The 14,213-nt window shown below is 42.6% G+C and overlaps 2 protein-coding genes across 2 annotated transcripts; both read left to right on the top strand.

Moving 5' to 3' along the window:
* Nucleotides 1–420: 420 nt before the first annotated feature.
* On the top strand, nucleotides 421–5,323 carry ccnc (cyclin C). The gene is made up of 12 exons (XM_035775062.2): nucleotides 421–592; nucleotides 1,032–1,138; nucleotides 1,396–1,480; nucleotides 1,871–1,940; nucleotides 2,196–2,247; nucleotides 2,399–2,454; nucleotides 3,130–3,165; nucleotides 3,263–3,354; nucleotides 3,440–3,507; nucleotides 3,612–3,691; nucleotides 3,813–3,931; nucleotides 4,040–5,323. Exons 1-12 carry the CDS (start codon nucleotides 561–563, stop codon nucleotides 4,092–4,094), a joined length of 852 nt encoding a protein of 283 aa, XP_035630955.1. The 5' UTR covers nucleotides 421–560; the 3' UTR covers nucleotides 4,095–5,323.
* Nucleotides 5,324–5,860: 537 nt separating this feature from the next.
* Nucleotides 5,861–13,926, top strand: faxca (failed axon connections homolog, metaxin like GST domain containing a). The gene is made up of 6 exons (XM_035775061.2): nucleotides 5,861–6,417; nucleotides 8,140–8,275; nucleotides 8,425–8,621; nucleotides 9,266–9,483; nucleotides 10,008–10,124; nucleotides 10,373–13,926. Exons 1-6 carry the CDS (start codon nucleotides 6,158–6,160, stop codon nucleotides 10,669–10,671), a joined length of 1,227 nt encoding a protein of 408 aa, XP_035630954.1. The 5' UTR covers nucleotides 5,861–6,157; the 3' UTR covers nucleotides 10,672–13,926.
* Nucleotides 13,927–14,213: the final 287 nt, after the last annotated feature.

The raw sequence follows: 14,213 nt of genomic DNA, 5'->3' as shown, positions 1-14,213 counted from the left end.
ACGCATTCTTATTCATTCCTTTACACTTGTGTGTATAAGGTAGTTGTTGTGAAATTGTTAGTTTACTTGTTATATATTACTGCATGGTCGGAACTAGACGCACAAGCATTTCGCTACACTCGCATTAACATCTGCTAACCATGTGTATGTGACAAATACAATTTGATTTGATTTTGACAAGTAACTATGAGTAAGGGCAAACATGATACGCTTGCAAGCTGAGTTTGATGAAGACATCTGATTACCATTTGCATTTAGAACGGTTGGTTTTAGAGTAATGCATAGCCAAATCATTGATGGATCACTAGATAAAAGAAATTGATGTTTTCTCCTGCAAGCCGGTTCGCACCCGCGTCATCACACTCCCTCGTCTGATTGGTCATTTCCCATTAACCATAAACCGTCATCACACTCAGTCATCTGATTGGTAGGGTAGGCGGGCCTTCTGACTTTGTGGGTGTGGTACCTAGTGACACACCCCATTTGGTCTTCGTTTGACAAAATTTTCAAGACAAATGAACAGAATTTAAAGTTGCGTTTTCTACCTCAACTATTAAGCCATGGCGGGGAACTTCTGGCAGAGCTCGCATTAGTAAGTGTTCTGGCCAAACGTGATGTATAAGGACTGTGCATGGCAAATAAACTCCTTTGTTTTGAGGACTAAGTAGTTGGCAAGCTTGCTAGCTTAGCCCGCTTCACAGTAGCTAGCTAACGTTAGCGAGCTAACAGCTAGCTAACGTTGTGTTCGCCCACTCTCATGTTAGGTAAATATTAGCGTAACGGATAAACATTTTCAATAGCTATCAATGCAATTCCAAGGCGTAATACGCTAGTTATGAATGCTAAGATTTCTTTATTGAGCCAGCTAATTATTGTGCCTCTGTGACAGCCTAGCCACTGGTCGTCAAGGCATTTTGTGTTGATTCTTTCTGACGCACCGCTATCAGATTTCCAATCTGCAGCGTTTTGTTATGATACTGTGTGTATGTGATCGCTCGTTGTGTAATTCATTGTCTCCTTTCTGTCATTAGTTTGCAGTGGGTCCTGGACAAACAGGACCTGATGAAGGAGCGTCAGAAGGATATGAAGTTTATGAATGAGGAGGAGTACTGGAAACTGCAGATCTTCTTTGCCAATGGTATCTAAATAAGGCTATTTTTAACTGTATTTCTTTTGATTCCACCTATTGTGATACATCAGTGTGGTGGGAACAGTTTTTTGTGATGGGAGAATTAGCCTACCGTTGGTACAATATCACATCACCCTGAGGTCTGGTCTCGTAGCACTCTGTTCAATAACCAGCAATGATCTTGTTTACATATCTTCTTTTATATTCTAAATGATCTATTGTCTTTTATGGTTGCTTTTTGATATGTTTGACTTAATCTGTTCTAGTCATCCAGGCCCTGGGTGAACACCTGAAGCTCCGTCAGCAGGTCATCGCTACAGCAATCGTCTACTTCAAACGTTTCTATGCCAGGTGCTTATGCCATTTTCATGGCAAGAACACTATGTTCTATTCATTATGGAATTCTAAATGTCATTAGGGGAGCATCGGGCTCCTGAGAAAAAAAATAATAAATCGGGCTCCTGAGTGGCGCAGCGGTCTAACATACGGCATCTCAGTGCTAGAGGCGTCAGTACAGACACCCTGGTTCGAATCCAGGCTGTATCACAACCGGCCGTGATTGAGAGTCCCGTAGGGCGGCGCACAATTGTCCCAGCATTGTCCGGGTTGGGCCGGTGTAGGCCGTCATTGTAAATACGAATTTGATTTTAACTGACCTGCCTAGTTAAATAAAAGTTAAATAAAAAAAATCTAACTTTTATAATAGCTCTTCCTAATATCTCCCTCTCTCTCTGTTTGCAGGTACTCCCTGAAGAGTATAGACCCGGTGCTCATGGCTCCTACATGCGTGTTCCTGGCTTCTAAAGTGGAGGTATATGGCCTGATTTCCCGTTCCACATTTCATAGTCTGTGGGAGTAGGGATTGGGTTAACTGCTGTGTAACATAATCTGTGTGGGAGTAGGGTTAACTGCTCTATAACATAACCCCATCCCTACTCCCACACAGATTAACTGCTCTGTAACATAACCCCATCCCTAATCCCACACAGATTATGTTACAGAGCAGTTAAGTAGGATGGGGTTAACTGCTCTATGACAGCATCATCAAAGCCTCTGTCTCTTCCAGGAATTTGGTGTTGTTTCAAACACTCGTCTGATCTCTGCAGCTACGTCCGTGTGTAAGTCAGGAGACACGCTCAAGTGTTTCCATTTAGATATTAGCTTATTTTGAAAATGACACACTAGTGCTGTGGTAGAAAGGCTACATTCATTCTGATGGGTTGTGTTCATGTGATTCCAAATCTAACAAGTGTTTTTTGTTTTGTGCAGTAAAAACCCGATTTTCCTATGCCTTCCCAAAGGAGTTCCCTTATAGAATGAACCATGTAAGTCTTACCTAACCTTACTATTCACTTAGGATGTGCTATATAAACAGTTCTTAGGTGTAATAATGTACTATTTATTATACAGTTATTAGATAGGATATCATTCATTGTTGGAGCTAGATGTTACGATCATGTTGCATGGTGGTGGGACCAATCTCTTACGCAACATACACTCACTATATTGTGGAATATTTATCCACCACTATGAGTCCATTACGGTGTGTGTTGTAGTTAGGTATCAGTATGTTGATGCCACATTCCACTAGCAATCACATGCCTATGGTGAACCTCCTATCGCTGTGGGAGGTGATTTTTGACTGGTTGGTGGCGTGTGTCCTGGCCGGGGCACATTTCTCCCTGCGGTGCTAAGTGGAGAAGGTAAGGCAACACCGTTGGCAGCGCCAGTTATTTATCTACGGTCTTCAGAGTTACCAGAACCCCGTTGGAGCTGTCCTAACACCTTGCCTGTCCAGAAGCTGTGTAGACTATTATTGATTTGGTGTGGAGCGAGCGAGGAGATGATGGTGATTCACACTAGAGATTCAGTTAGCAGGATGCTGCTAGTACCAGATACTATTTCTCAAACTATAGAGGCCAATAGAGAGAAGGAGGGTTCTAAATTGTGACTATGAAACTGATATATTTACTAAACTTCATCTGCTTTCCTCATGACAGATATTAGAATGTGAGTTCTACCTACTGGAGCTCATGGTGAGTATAGAATGCTTTGTCTCTCACAATACACTCCATGCTGGATCATATCATCCATTTGTTGGATGGATGGATTAACTGATCTTGTGTGTTCCAGGACTGCTGTTTGATAGTCTACCACCCCTACAGACCCTTGCTGCAGTATGTGCAGGACATGGGGCAGGAGGACATGCTACTGCCGTTGGCCTGGTATGAGTTATTCTTTGTGGGAGCATGTGTTTATTTGATATGAACTGTTGGAACACTCATTGTTTCCCCTTTCTTCGTTCTAAAGGAGAATAGTGAATGACACGTATAGGACAGACCTCTGTCTACTCTACCCTCCCTTCATGATCGCTCTAGGTAAGACTCCCTATCAGACCACTCACCTTTACTACTGCTAGATATTCAGCTCAATAAAATATAGTTGAGGTGTTACACTAAATGTCTTCCTCCTGCATCCACAGCCTGTCTGCATGTTGCCTGTGTGGTGCAGCAGAAGGACGCCAGGCAATGGTTCGCTGAGCTCTCTGTAGACATGGAGAAGGTAAGGCAACACCATACAAATGGCTTATTTCAGAGGGGAAAGCTGATTGTATGTATGTATATAGATCCAGTTGCCTTAGGGATAATAGAGTACTGTGCGGTGACGTTTATTCCCTGCTCAGATTCTGGAGATCATCCGAGTCATCCTAAAGCTTTATGACCAGTGGAAGAACTTTGACGAAAGGAAGGAGATGGCTGTTGTGATCCACAAGATGCCTAAACCCAAGCCTCCTCCCAACAGGTACTGAGATCTTTCCTAACCCCACCTCAATGTCCTAGTTATTGGCTGTTTACATGACACATCCACTTCCTGCCTAAACTAACTGTTCCCTGTTTGTTTGTGTACCAGTGAGAATGACCAGAGCTCTAATGGGAACCAGAACAACTCCTACAGCCAGTCATAGGCAACGAGATGGTATCCATGGACAGGGTGCAGGGGGAAACTTATGTCGCACAATACCGTGGTGTGACATCAGAGACAAATCATATGTATTTCAACAGGGTACCAAAAAAGCCCAAACCCTCTTTTCTGATATGGTTATCCCAACCAGAAGACCAAGTCTGCACACGCTCAGTCCGCCTTTGCTCATACGATAACTCATCAGAGAGATGGCCACAGGAATGCTGGCATCAGTCAATCGGTGCCAGCAGTCATGTGTTGCCACGTTACTCCGTCTCTCAACAGTTAACTTTATGGACCTAAAGCAAACTGCAAGAAACAGGAGGATGTAGGCAGGGATGGGGGGGGACTTTGAGTTGTGATTATCCTGACATCCTTGAACTCTCTCAGGGATCAGTCATGTAATATGGAGCTCCGTGGGACCAGAGAACTTGACCATTAGTAGTGCGTGCGTGATTGAGTTTCCCATTTTGATAGTTGCTTCATTCCTCAGGGATAATAGTAGTCCTTTATACTGGTATCTGTAAGATGATTGTACCCTGTACTGTTTTCGATGCGATCTGATAGGATGTAAGGCTGTTTGATTGTTACCCGATTGGATGTCCTGCTATCTGAGGTCTACATTGATTGGTTGCAGAGTTTAGCAGGTGAAGTCACGGGCGAGAATGTAATTTCCAGGGGTGCACACTAGATTCAGATGTCTTCATTTACTGTTATATCTCCTGCCCAGCCCATCTCCAACCTTTGCAAATAGCCTTACGCTTATCTTTATTCCTTTTATGTTAATCTTTTGTGTTTCGCTTGATGAGCAAATTTGCATGGGTAGAAATCATGAACTGTATTAGCTAAGTCTGCTTCAAGTAAAAGTGCTCAAATGTGTTTACTATCATGATTAAAAAAAAACACAAAAAAAACATTGTCTAAGGACCACATTTATTTGTTTTTGGTGGGGAGGGAAGGTTGTATTTTAGCCTTTTTATTGCATATTGAATCAGTCCTACATTTGCCAGGTCCAGTGTTACTTATTGTCTGCACCTGCTGTCTATTACATCAAATTTAAGTGTCACAATACCTTTGTGCATATTTACTTGTGGATATTGATATATTGTCTGTGCCGTAAATAATACAGTGGGAGTGATTAGTGTTTGGGGTTGAGTTTCTCTTGTTATGTCTGTCCAGAACCAGGTGCTTGAATGCCTTACAAAATAAAGCTGCTTGTCAAGGGACTTCAGAGCACAACTGTGTCCTATTGCATGGAAGTGTAATGTTTTGGGGGGGTGTTCATTCTAATTAGTCCCCTCTCTTTGAGGGCATCCCCATAGTAAATTCCTATATTTTGCTTCATATACCCGATGTGAAAAGAAAGTCAAGATGAAGTCAGACGTGGTGGTCATCCTCCATATTACTTTCACTTACTGGCTGTTTGCAAAGCATTACAGATGGAGAGGAAAATAATTAGAGGAAGACAGTTTTGAGATGATTGAGAGTTTAGGTTGGACTTGTTTGAAATGTTTAATGGTCTGGAAGTTTATATCACACTGCACTGAACATCTTGCATAAAAAATGTCAGTCTGCCAAAGTCACAGGCTACACCACCATTCTGAGGAAATAGGTATGTGGCAGATGTAATGCAGATTAGTTACATATAAATGCTTGCAAAGCAGACCTGTCCATTATACTGGGACTACTGGGGGGGGAAAGTAGCCTCGACAACTGCATTGACATTGGTAGGAAATGTAGTATTGTCCAACTTATTGCAAAAACAGTCATTGTTGTTGGAGCAACATGGTGTATTTATTGATGTTTTTGCCCTCCGCCTCTAGGAGCTGGTACACAAAGGTACAGCCTTCGTGACGTCACTCCTCATCCGCGGCAGAGAGAGAGAGCGGCGGCGATCCGCTGCGGAGGATGCCTACCCCGCTGCGGGGATAACCGCCAGGCGAGATGGCCGTTACTTTCTTCCTCGTCACATCCCGCACCGCGACGACCCCTCGGCACCCATGAAGCCCCCGTTGATGAAGCCAAAACCGGCCAAAGCAAGGCGGAAAGAGGCCACTGAGCGAGAGAATGTACTGGCGCGTCGGGTTCGCCTGGACGCGCTCGTGTGTGGTTGATCTTGGCCGGAACCAGAGCTTCTCCTTCGGCCTGGGCGGCTCCGATGAGCAGCTCTCGTTTTATGGGTACATCATCGCCTACCCTCTGCAGGACTACGGCGGGATCATGTCGGCCCTTGGGTCGGACTCGTGGTGGCGGAAAACGCTTTATCTTGCCGGGGGCGCTCTGCTCGCCACCGCTGCCTATCTATTGCACGAGCTGCTCGCCATCAGGTAGGCCTACCAAAAAACAGCCATGTCAATAACACTGTAGATGCAGAACACGCTTTTGTACAGTCAATTACTCGTGGCATTGATATCAATATGAATGGTTGCCGTAGTGCCTGGGCATTATTTAGGAACATCACATGTCTATATTATTGTTGTATTTTCAATATATGATATTACTTAATCTGGGCGAGTTGAGCGCTGCATGAGCGGAATCGGTTGATAATAAGGATTCGTGAGTGGGTGGATTGTGATGGTGATGTAACCGCCCTCTTGAATGAGATTCCATGTTTAGTCTCGTTATGGAAGAAAAAAAACAATGCGTTTTGCGGGCGTTATGGCTCTTCGTATTCTAGTGATGTGCCTGTTAGACGCATGTTATTAGCGATTGTTCATTGTAATTACAATAATAATAAGATCATGTTTATTGCTGCAAAGGTTGTCTTCCAGTTATTTACAATTTCTCAAGGGCATGGTATGATAGTGCATGTGTGATATTAGTTATCTGGCTTTACCCAAGGCAAAGATGTCTCCTCGTTGTCTGTCTCTTGCAGTAGAAAAACACTGCGGTTGTGATAAAATGACCTTTACTAACCTCACACGTGAGATAATTATTAAGAGGGAAGCCAGGCCCAAATAGACAAGAGCAAACAGAAATTGGCGATCTGTTATGAACTGCAGCTTCGCCGTAGAATCCCTAGATTGTTGCTGTAATAACGTATTGACTTTGGTCGCTGCTGTCCTTACAAAACATATCGGGTTACCTGCAGCAACAATCGCCTAAGGCCTACTCAGCAATGACGTGGCGTTTGTTTTTGTTCAGCCTGTGCTCTTTCATTCTTAAAAAAAAATGTCATGAAGATCCATTCTACATCGATCTCTAATTAGTTACTCTGTAATTTACTCTTCCTGTATGTCATTATACCGAAGCAATTTGCACTATAGATAATGGGATCAAAACGCTTGTTGTTGTTGTTGGCATGTGGGCATTTCAACACCACAGCTAACTGGACAGCTCCTCGGAATTTCAGCAATGACGTTGCCCTCGCGTTTAAGCACCTTTATGAAGTAACAACTTCCTTACATAGCGACTTAATTTCTGACCACGTTGGTTAGTACAAACGTGTAATATTATCTGCTACAGTGGCCATGTTAATGTATTGCAATATTTCATCCGGTTGTGTCCTAATTGTTTTGACATTGTAGTGTCCCGTTGGCAATGGCGCCCTTGCCCGAAGCGAGCTTCAGCCTGGGTCTTGTGCAATGCTCTCTGTGCTAGATAGCTGTAAAACGTGACACACTATTTCACATGGGATTGATGCATAAGATCTAAGAATATATATATATATATATATATATATACATATACATATACATATACATATATATATTACAATTTCATCATTAGCCTGTAATCGCCTGCAGGTGAATGTGTCATGAGCGTGTGAACTACAGCCTACCAGTGGATGCAGATATCAAGAGATAGTAAAATAGTCTACAGTGTATTTGAATTGCGACTTAATTTCCACTTATCCAATATAAGGATGGACATACATGAGGATTGCCTTACATGAGGATGGCCTTACTACATCAGAGTTGATGGTTTGTTTCCCACACACAATTCATGCATATAATTATGCCCTAACTGTAAGTTGCTTTGAATAAAATGTCTAAAGAGGAGTAATTAGAATGTGGAGCTCACACTGCCTTGTCCTGGCTGGTCCATAGGAAAGAACAGGAGCTGAACTCTAAAGATGCCATCATCCTTCACCAGTTCTCCAGGCCAAAGAGCGGAGTCCCTTCTCTCTCCCCCTTCTGCCTCAAGATAGAAACCTACCTACGCATGGTAGACCTGCCCTACCAGGTGTGTGTGTGTGTGTGAGAGATGTTTGGGTTGGTGCGTGTTTGAATTAGTGATTTTGATGTAATGGTTGTGTAATTTTCTATTGAAGAGGAATTGATCATTGAAATTCCTTCTCTCTTTCTTTCTCTCTTGCTCTCGCTCTACTGCAGAACTACTTTGATGGGAAGCTTTCTCCCCAGGGGAAGATGCCATGGATAGAGTACAACCAGGAGCAGGTGTCTGGTACAGAGTTCATCATCGACTTCCTGGAGGAGAAGCTGGGCGTGAGCCTCAACAAGAACCTCAGTTCCCAGGAGAAGGCTGTGTCCCGGGCTGTCACGAAGATGGTGGAGGAACACTTCTACTGGTGAGACACTTCCAGACACTACCGAAGGACATTCACTAGATACTGGGAAAGGATATATGATACACTGGTGAATGTGATTGTGTCACAAACCATAACATCTAATCCGTCCCTTGAATGAAACACTGAAACCCTGGTGTTGCACGCAGCATGCTCCAACCAACTGTGCTGTCGGGAGCACACGTTATATCAGCAACTAGATTTGAGATACTGTGGTCTAGGGCTCCCCCACTGGAGAATTTGGCCATTTTATTATCCCTCCCTCCAAGAGTCCAGAGCCCAAAAAAACAAAAGTGTTTAAAAAAAAAAAATCATTGTTGGATATAAAAGACTGAAAAAACACAAGCAAATCAGCTCCAAGTGATTTTAATTTTGGAAATCTGTTCCAGAAATCTCAAGTATGATAGAGAGATATACTGTATGTGATCGTATACAAATGAAAGCAAGGTTTGAAACGATAATGTTTTATTCAAATATTATATCTGTTTGGACTTCTTGTTGTCAATTTGTCGTCTACAAATTATTTGTAATTATGTTCTGGTCCCTTGGCCATCCGCTCAAGAAAAAATCGTCCCGCTGCTGAATCTAGTTGATGATCCCTGCTGAAGGCCAAATGAAAATCTCTGCTGGTCTGTATGTGATGACAGGACCATAGCGTACTGTCAGTGGGTGGACAACCTGGAGGAGACACAGAAGATGCTGGCGGTGAGCGGGCCGCTGAGTGACCTACTCAAGTGGATCCTGAGTCACCTGACCGGCGGCATCGTGAAGAGAGAGATGTACGGCCACGGGATTGGACGGTTCACTAGGGAGGAGGTCTACACTCTGATGGAAAAAGACATGCGGACGCTGGCCACCCTGCTCGGTATGTAGAGTGCACTGTAGATAATCATTAAGATCACACTTAGTCCTAAAGATCATCATCCCGTCTCATTTCACAAGGTACAATCTGCAGCCTTAGAAGCACGCTTAATTTCATATCTAGGCCAGGCTTAAAGCCAGCTGTAGGTTCCTTTGTTGTTTTATAGATTATTCAGGTATCAGAGGAGGCTGGTGAGAGGAGCTATAGGAGGACAGGCTCATTGTAAAGATGGAATGGTATCAAACATATGGAAACCACAGGTTTGACTCTGTTCAATGTATTCCACTCCAGCCATTACAATGAGCCCATCCTACTAAAGCTCCCACCAGCCTCCTCTTTCGGGTATATAGTACTATGGCCAGTTTCAAGTGCTAGATGGAACAGCCTTGTACAACTTTGCCCTCTTCTGGTGAAAGATGGATACTACACCATATGGACTAATTTCGGGTACACATTTTACCCCATCGCTCTTGTTTCCATACAGCATTCTTTTCTCTCACTGATTCTTGATGTGTTTCTCTGGGTAGGTGATAAGAAGTACCTGATGGGTCCTAAGCTGTCCATGGTGGATGCCACTGTGTTCAGCCATCTAGCCCCTGCTATGTGGACCCTGCCGGGCACACGGCCAGAGCAACTCATCAAAGGTGAGCTAACCACCAACCACATTGCCTGTCATGGTTAACATCACTCCCCAGAAAGAACATCCCAGGCAAAATGTTTTTTAAATGTGTTTTTATCTAGTTACAGCGATGAGGAAGAAACCTTGAGAGAAATCAGACTCTAGAAGAGACTCCATCTTTAATTATTAAAATAAATATTTTTGACCCATTCTCATCTGATCTTGTTGACCTTTGCCTCTGTGTTAACCTTTGACCCACCCTGTCCCCTCCAGGCGAGCTGATCAACCTGGCCATGTACTGTGAGAGGATCCGCCGGCGCTTCTGGCCCGAGTGGTTCGTTGATCTGGAGGACTTCTGTTACGATGACACCACAGAGGACGATGACTCCCTGTCCAAACTCCAAGACCTGGGGCTGTATTCCCGCACAGACACCTTCCAGGATGAGGCCAGTCCTCCTCACACACACACACACACACACACAATCTCCCCAGACAGTGACCGCACAGGCCACTCGCTCTACGACTCGGACATGGACACGGAGTGCTCCGAGATGGAGCAGCTCAAGTGTTGACCGCCATATGACTCACACACAACACACACACACCGCCCCCATACAGTGCCCTCTACCTGTTGAGGAGGGAATAACTACTGGGGAGCATTTCTATTGCCAGTGGCTGTTGTTGCCTGTGCTAATGAGGGATGGTATCAGAGCTTCTACACACAATGTGATAGAGGAACAAAAGACTGAATATTGAGATAAAGGAATAGCAAGATTGAGAAGATAAGGGTAATATAGCAATAGAGAAAGAGCCCAAGAGGGATAGAGAGAGGAAAAGATCAACCTGGAAGAGATAAAAGGGAAAGAGAGGATGGAGAACAGAGTTGCAAAAGAAAGATCAGGAATTAATGACGCAATCACTGAGAAACTCCTCCACCTGGGTGATGTCAACACCTGTCGCCCAGTTTCCTGTTGTCGAGTTGCTCTTCCCACGGCAACCATGTGTGTTTGACATACTGACCCCTGACTTGCATCCTTGCAAAATATGAGTCATTATCTTGATATTATATATGATATGTGGGGAACTGTTCAGGCAAGATGTGAATGAGTACAGTTCAATATGAGTATAAATAGTATAGATAGCCTGCAAAATATATATATTATCCCAATGTCCTATAATGTAAATACTCTGTGTGGTTCTTCTGTACAACCTCTCAGTGCTTGTTTGATATGACCAAACTTCCTGGTGACCTTCAACTAACCCCTTGTGCTGGTCTAGGTTTTAGGAATTCTAATGCATCTATTTCTACCCAGATGACTGACACTTTGCATCTGCAGTCAGGTCTTAACCCATCATTGAGTATTTCGTCAGTCCTTTGTAGAATGGTCATTGATGTTGAGGGCGAGTTGGATTCATCTCAATAATCTAAAGTGGATTCATCTCAATAATCTAAAGTGACTTCCTTTCCTCATCTCCTCTCCTTCATCTGCACAGATCTGAAAACTTTGGATAGGTGAAAGCAATATGGTAGATGATTACTGGAACTTTATTCCACTTGTCCAATTCTTTCACATCAGATGAAGAAGAGGAGGAGAGGCGGCTACATGAGATCTTTAGTTGTGTGTATGTACATTCAGCCATTGAGAGCGGATGAAATAACCATGTAGAAATAGACTAAATAGACTAGATATACTTGGAGGTGCATGGCTAATAGGTGCCAATGAAAATCACACTACCCTGCTGGTTATCTGTTATCTACGTTTCTACGCTTCCCTGTTTTAATGTTTATTGTGATGCAGTGTGTGTGTGTGCCTCAGGCCAGAGAAAGCGAACAAAGATGCAATAGATTGAAATAACTATTAGGCCTTTGCCCAGCCTCTTCTGTTCTCATCAAATACATGGCGTGTCTACTCCCCTTTTAGAATGAATTGATTCTAGAAATAGAAGGAATAGAATGGCCATTGTTACTTATAGCATCAATTCACTCTGTGCTATGCATGAAACAACTACTATAATCCACAGTGTTGATTGCCAGTCTTATTTAATAGTAGGCTACAGTATGTGGAATAGTGAAACAGTCTACTCTAATCTTTCTATTTCTAGTGCATTGCTGATGTATGATGGTGAGATGTGGACATTACAAGTGTTTGTCAGTCAGCGGACGCTTCTGGGTCCTGTGTGTGCGTGTAACAGAGGGTGTAGAATTCTGTCCATATGGTGCATCAATGAGTCATCGTACCTTGTGAGTTGATTTTGAGGCGTACACCATTTATTCATGCTGGGTGCTAACAGCTGACCCTATACAGATACAGACACAGATACAGCCAGATACAGATACATACACAGATGCATACAGATACAGACACATATACATACAGATACATACACAGATACATACAGACACATACAGATACAGACGCAGATACAGACACATACAGACATAGATATAGACACAGATATACATAGAGACACAGATACAGACACAGATATAGATACAGACACAGATACAGACACATATACAGATACAGACACAGATACAGACACAGATACAGACACAGACACAGACACAGACACAGACACAGATACAGATACAGATACAGACACAGATACAGATACAGACACAGACACAGATACAGACACAGATATAAACACAGATACAGATACAGACACAGATATAAACACAGATACAGATACAGATACAGATACAGACACAGATACAGACACAGATATAAACACAGATACAGATACAGCTACATGGCCACAGTAGAACACACAGAGACAGGACTCTCATCTGTTCTAACGGTCGCAGCAGAGAATAGTAATGAATGAGTAGTGAAGTATTGGGTTCTCTTCAGGGCAGGTGTAGACGTTAGTATGGAAACGATGATGATTGTAATGGTTATGATGGTGATGTTTATGATGATACGATGACGATCCTCTGCAAACCTTATTAAGAAGTTTACTCTCCTGACCACATCTTACTACAAAAGTCCTCCATGCGGGGTAAAAGAGTGTGAATGTACACAGTGATACATAAGCCTTTGTGTGTAGACGATGCATCAGTCTGTCACTGTCTGTGCCCCTATACCCTGCCTGCATGTTTCTTGCCTTCACTTATACGAGCCATGTGAGAGACACAGCCTTATGGATTTACTGTAAGGCCTAGGTGTTTGTTTACCTTTTAAGCCAGTGAAAGCATATAATTTATGTATTTTATATGTACATTATTTATTTTCTATTTATTTGTTTTCTATTTGTTTTGTGTATTCATGTTTATTGATTCTGTTGTTTTACATTTGGGGGTGATGTTATAATGAGGCATTATTTGACTCTATTAGTAATGTAGCTATTTATTTTCTTATATTTTTGTACTTTTGTTCTATTGCTGCCAATTCTGGTTTTGTTTAGATTCTCTCCTATTTGAACATGGTAAAGAGTGGAGTGTGATTGGATGTCTATGTTGTGTGCGGACCTCTTATTCTACTGGAACTGGGTTGCCATTGGTTTGTCAGAACTATGTTATAATCTAAATCTCAACCTGAAGCAAACCTCTCTTAATGGTTGCCAGAATCGTGACATGTTCAATGTTTGATGAATGCTGAACTAACAATGCTGAACTGTTTGGTGAATGCTGAACTAACAATGCTGAACTGTTTGGTGAATGCTGAACTTTGGTAGTTGGGTTTAGGCTTGAGTCTAAACCAAACTACCAAATGACCTGTGAGTTTCATTGGGGCATGCTTATGTCCCTTATCTAGTACACTGGCGTAGCAAACACACCTGCAGCTTGTGGATCCCCAATTTCCCCCCCCCTGCAAATTATTATTTTTGGGGGTACAAATCTAACATATGGAATTGTTTTAAGATGGTCAAACCATGGATCATTATAAAAAATATTATTTGATCAAATTTTACATTTGGCCTTTTCTACCATAGCCCATTGAAACAGATTAAATAACGCCTTTATAAATGACAAAAAAAGTCAGTAAAAATATAAATAATAAGGATTTGAAGTGTCTTGTCCTACATCTAGGAGATATAAGAAAGCTCTGGAAATATATATACTTTATTTTCTTCACATATTTAACCCCTTATTTTTTGAGGCACAAAACTA

The sequence above is a fragment of the Oncorhynchus keta genome, chromosome 8, assembly GCF_023373465.1.
Source record: "Oncorhynchus keta strain PuntledgeMale-10-30-2019 chromosome 8, Oket_V2, whole genome shotgun sequence".
NCBI lineage: Eukaryota > Metazoa > Chordata > Actinopteri > Salmoniformes > Salmonidae > Oncorhynchus > Oncorhynchus keta.
This window is presented reverse-complemented; position numbering and strand designations above follow the sequence as displayed.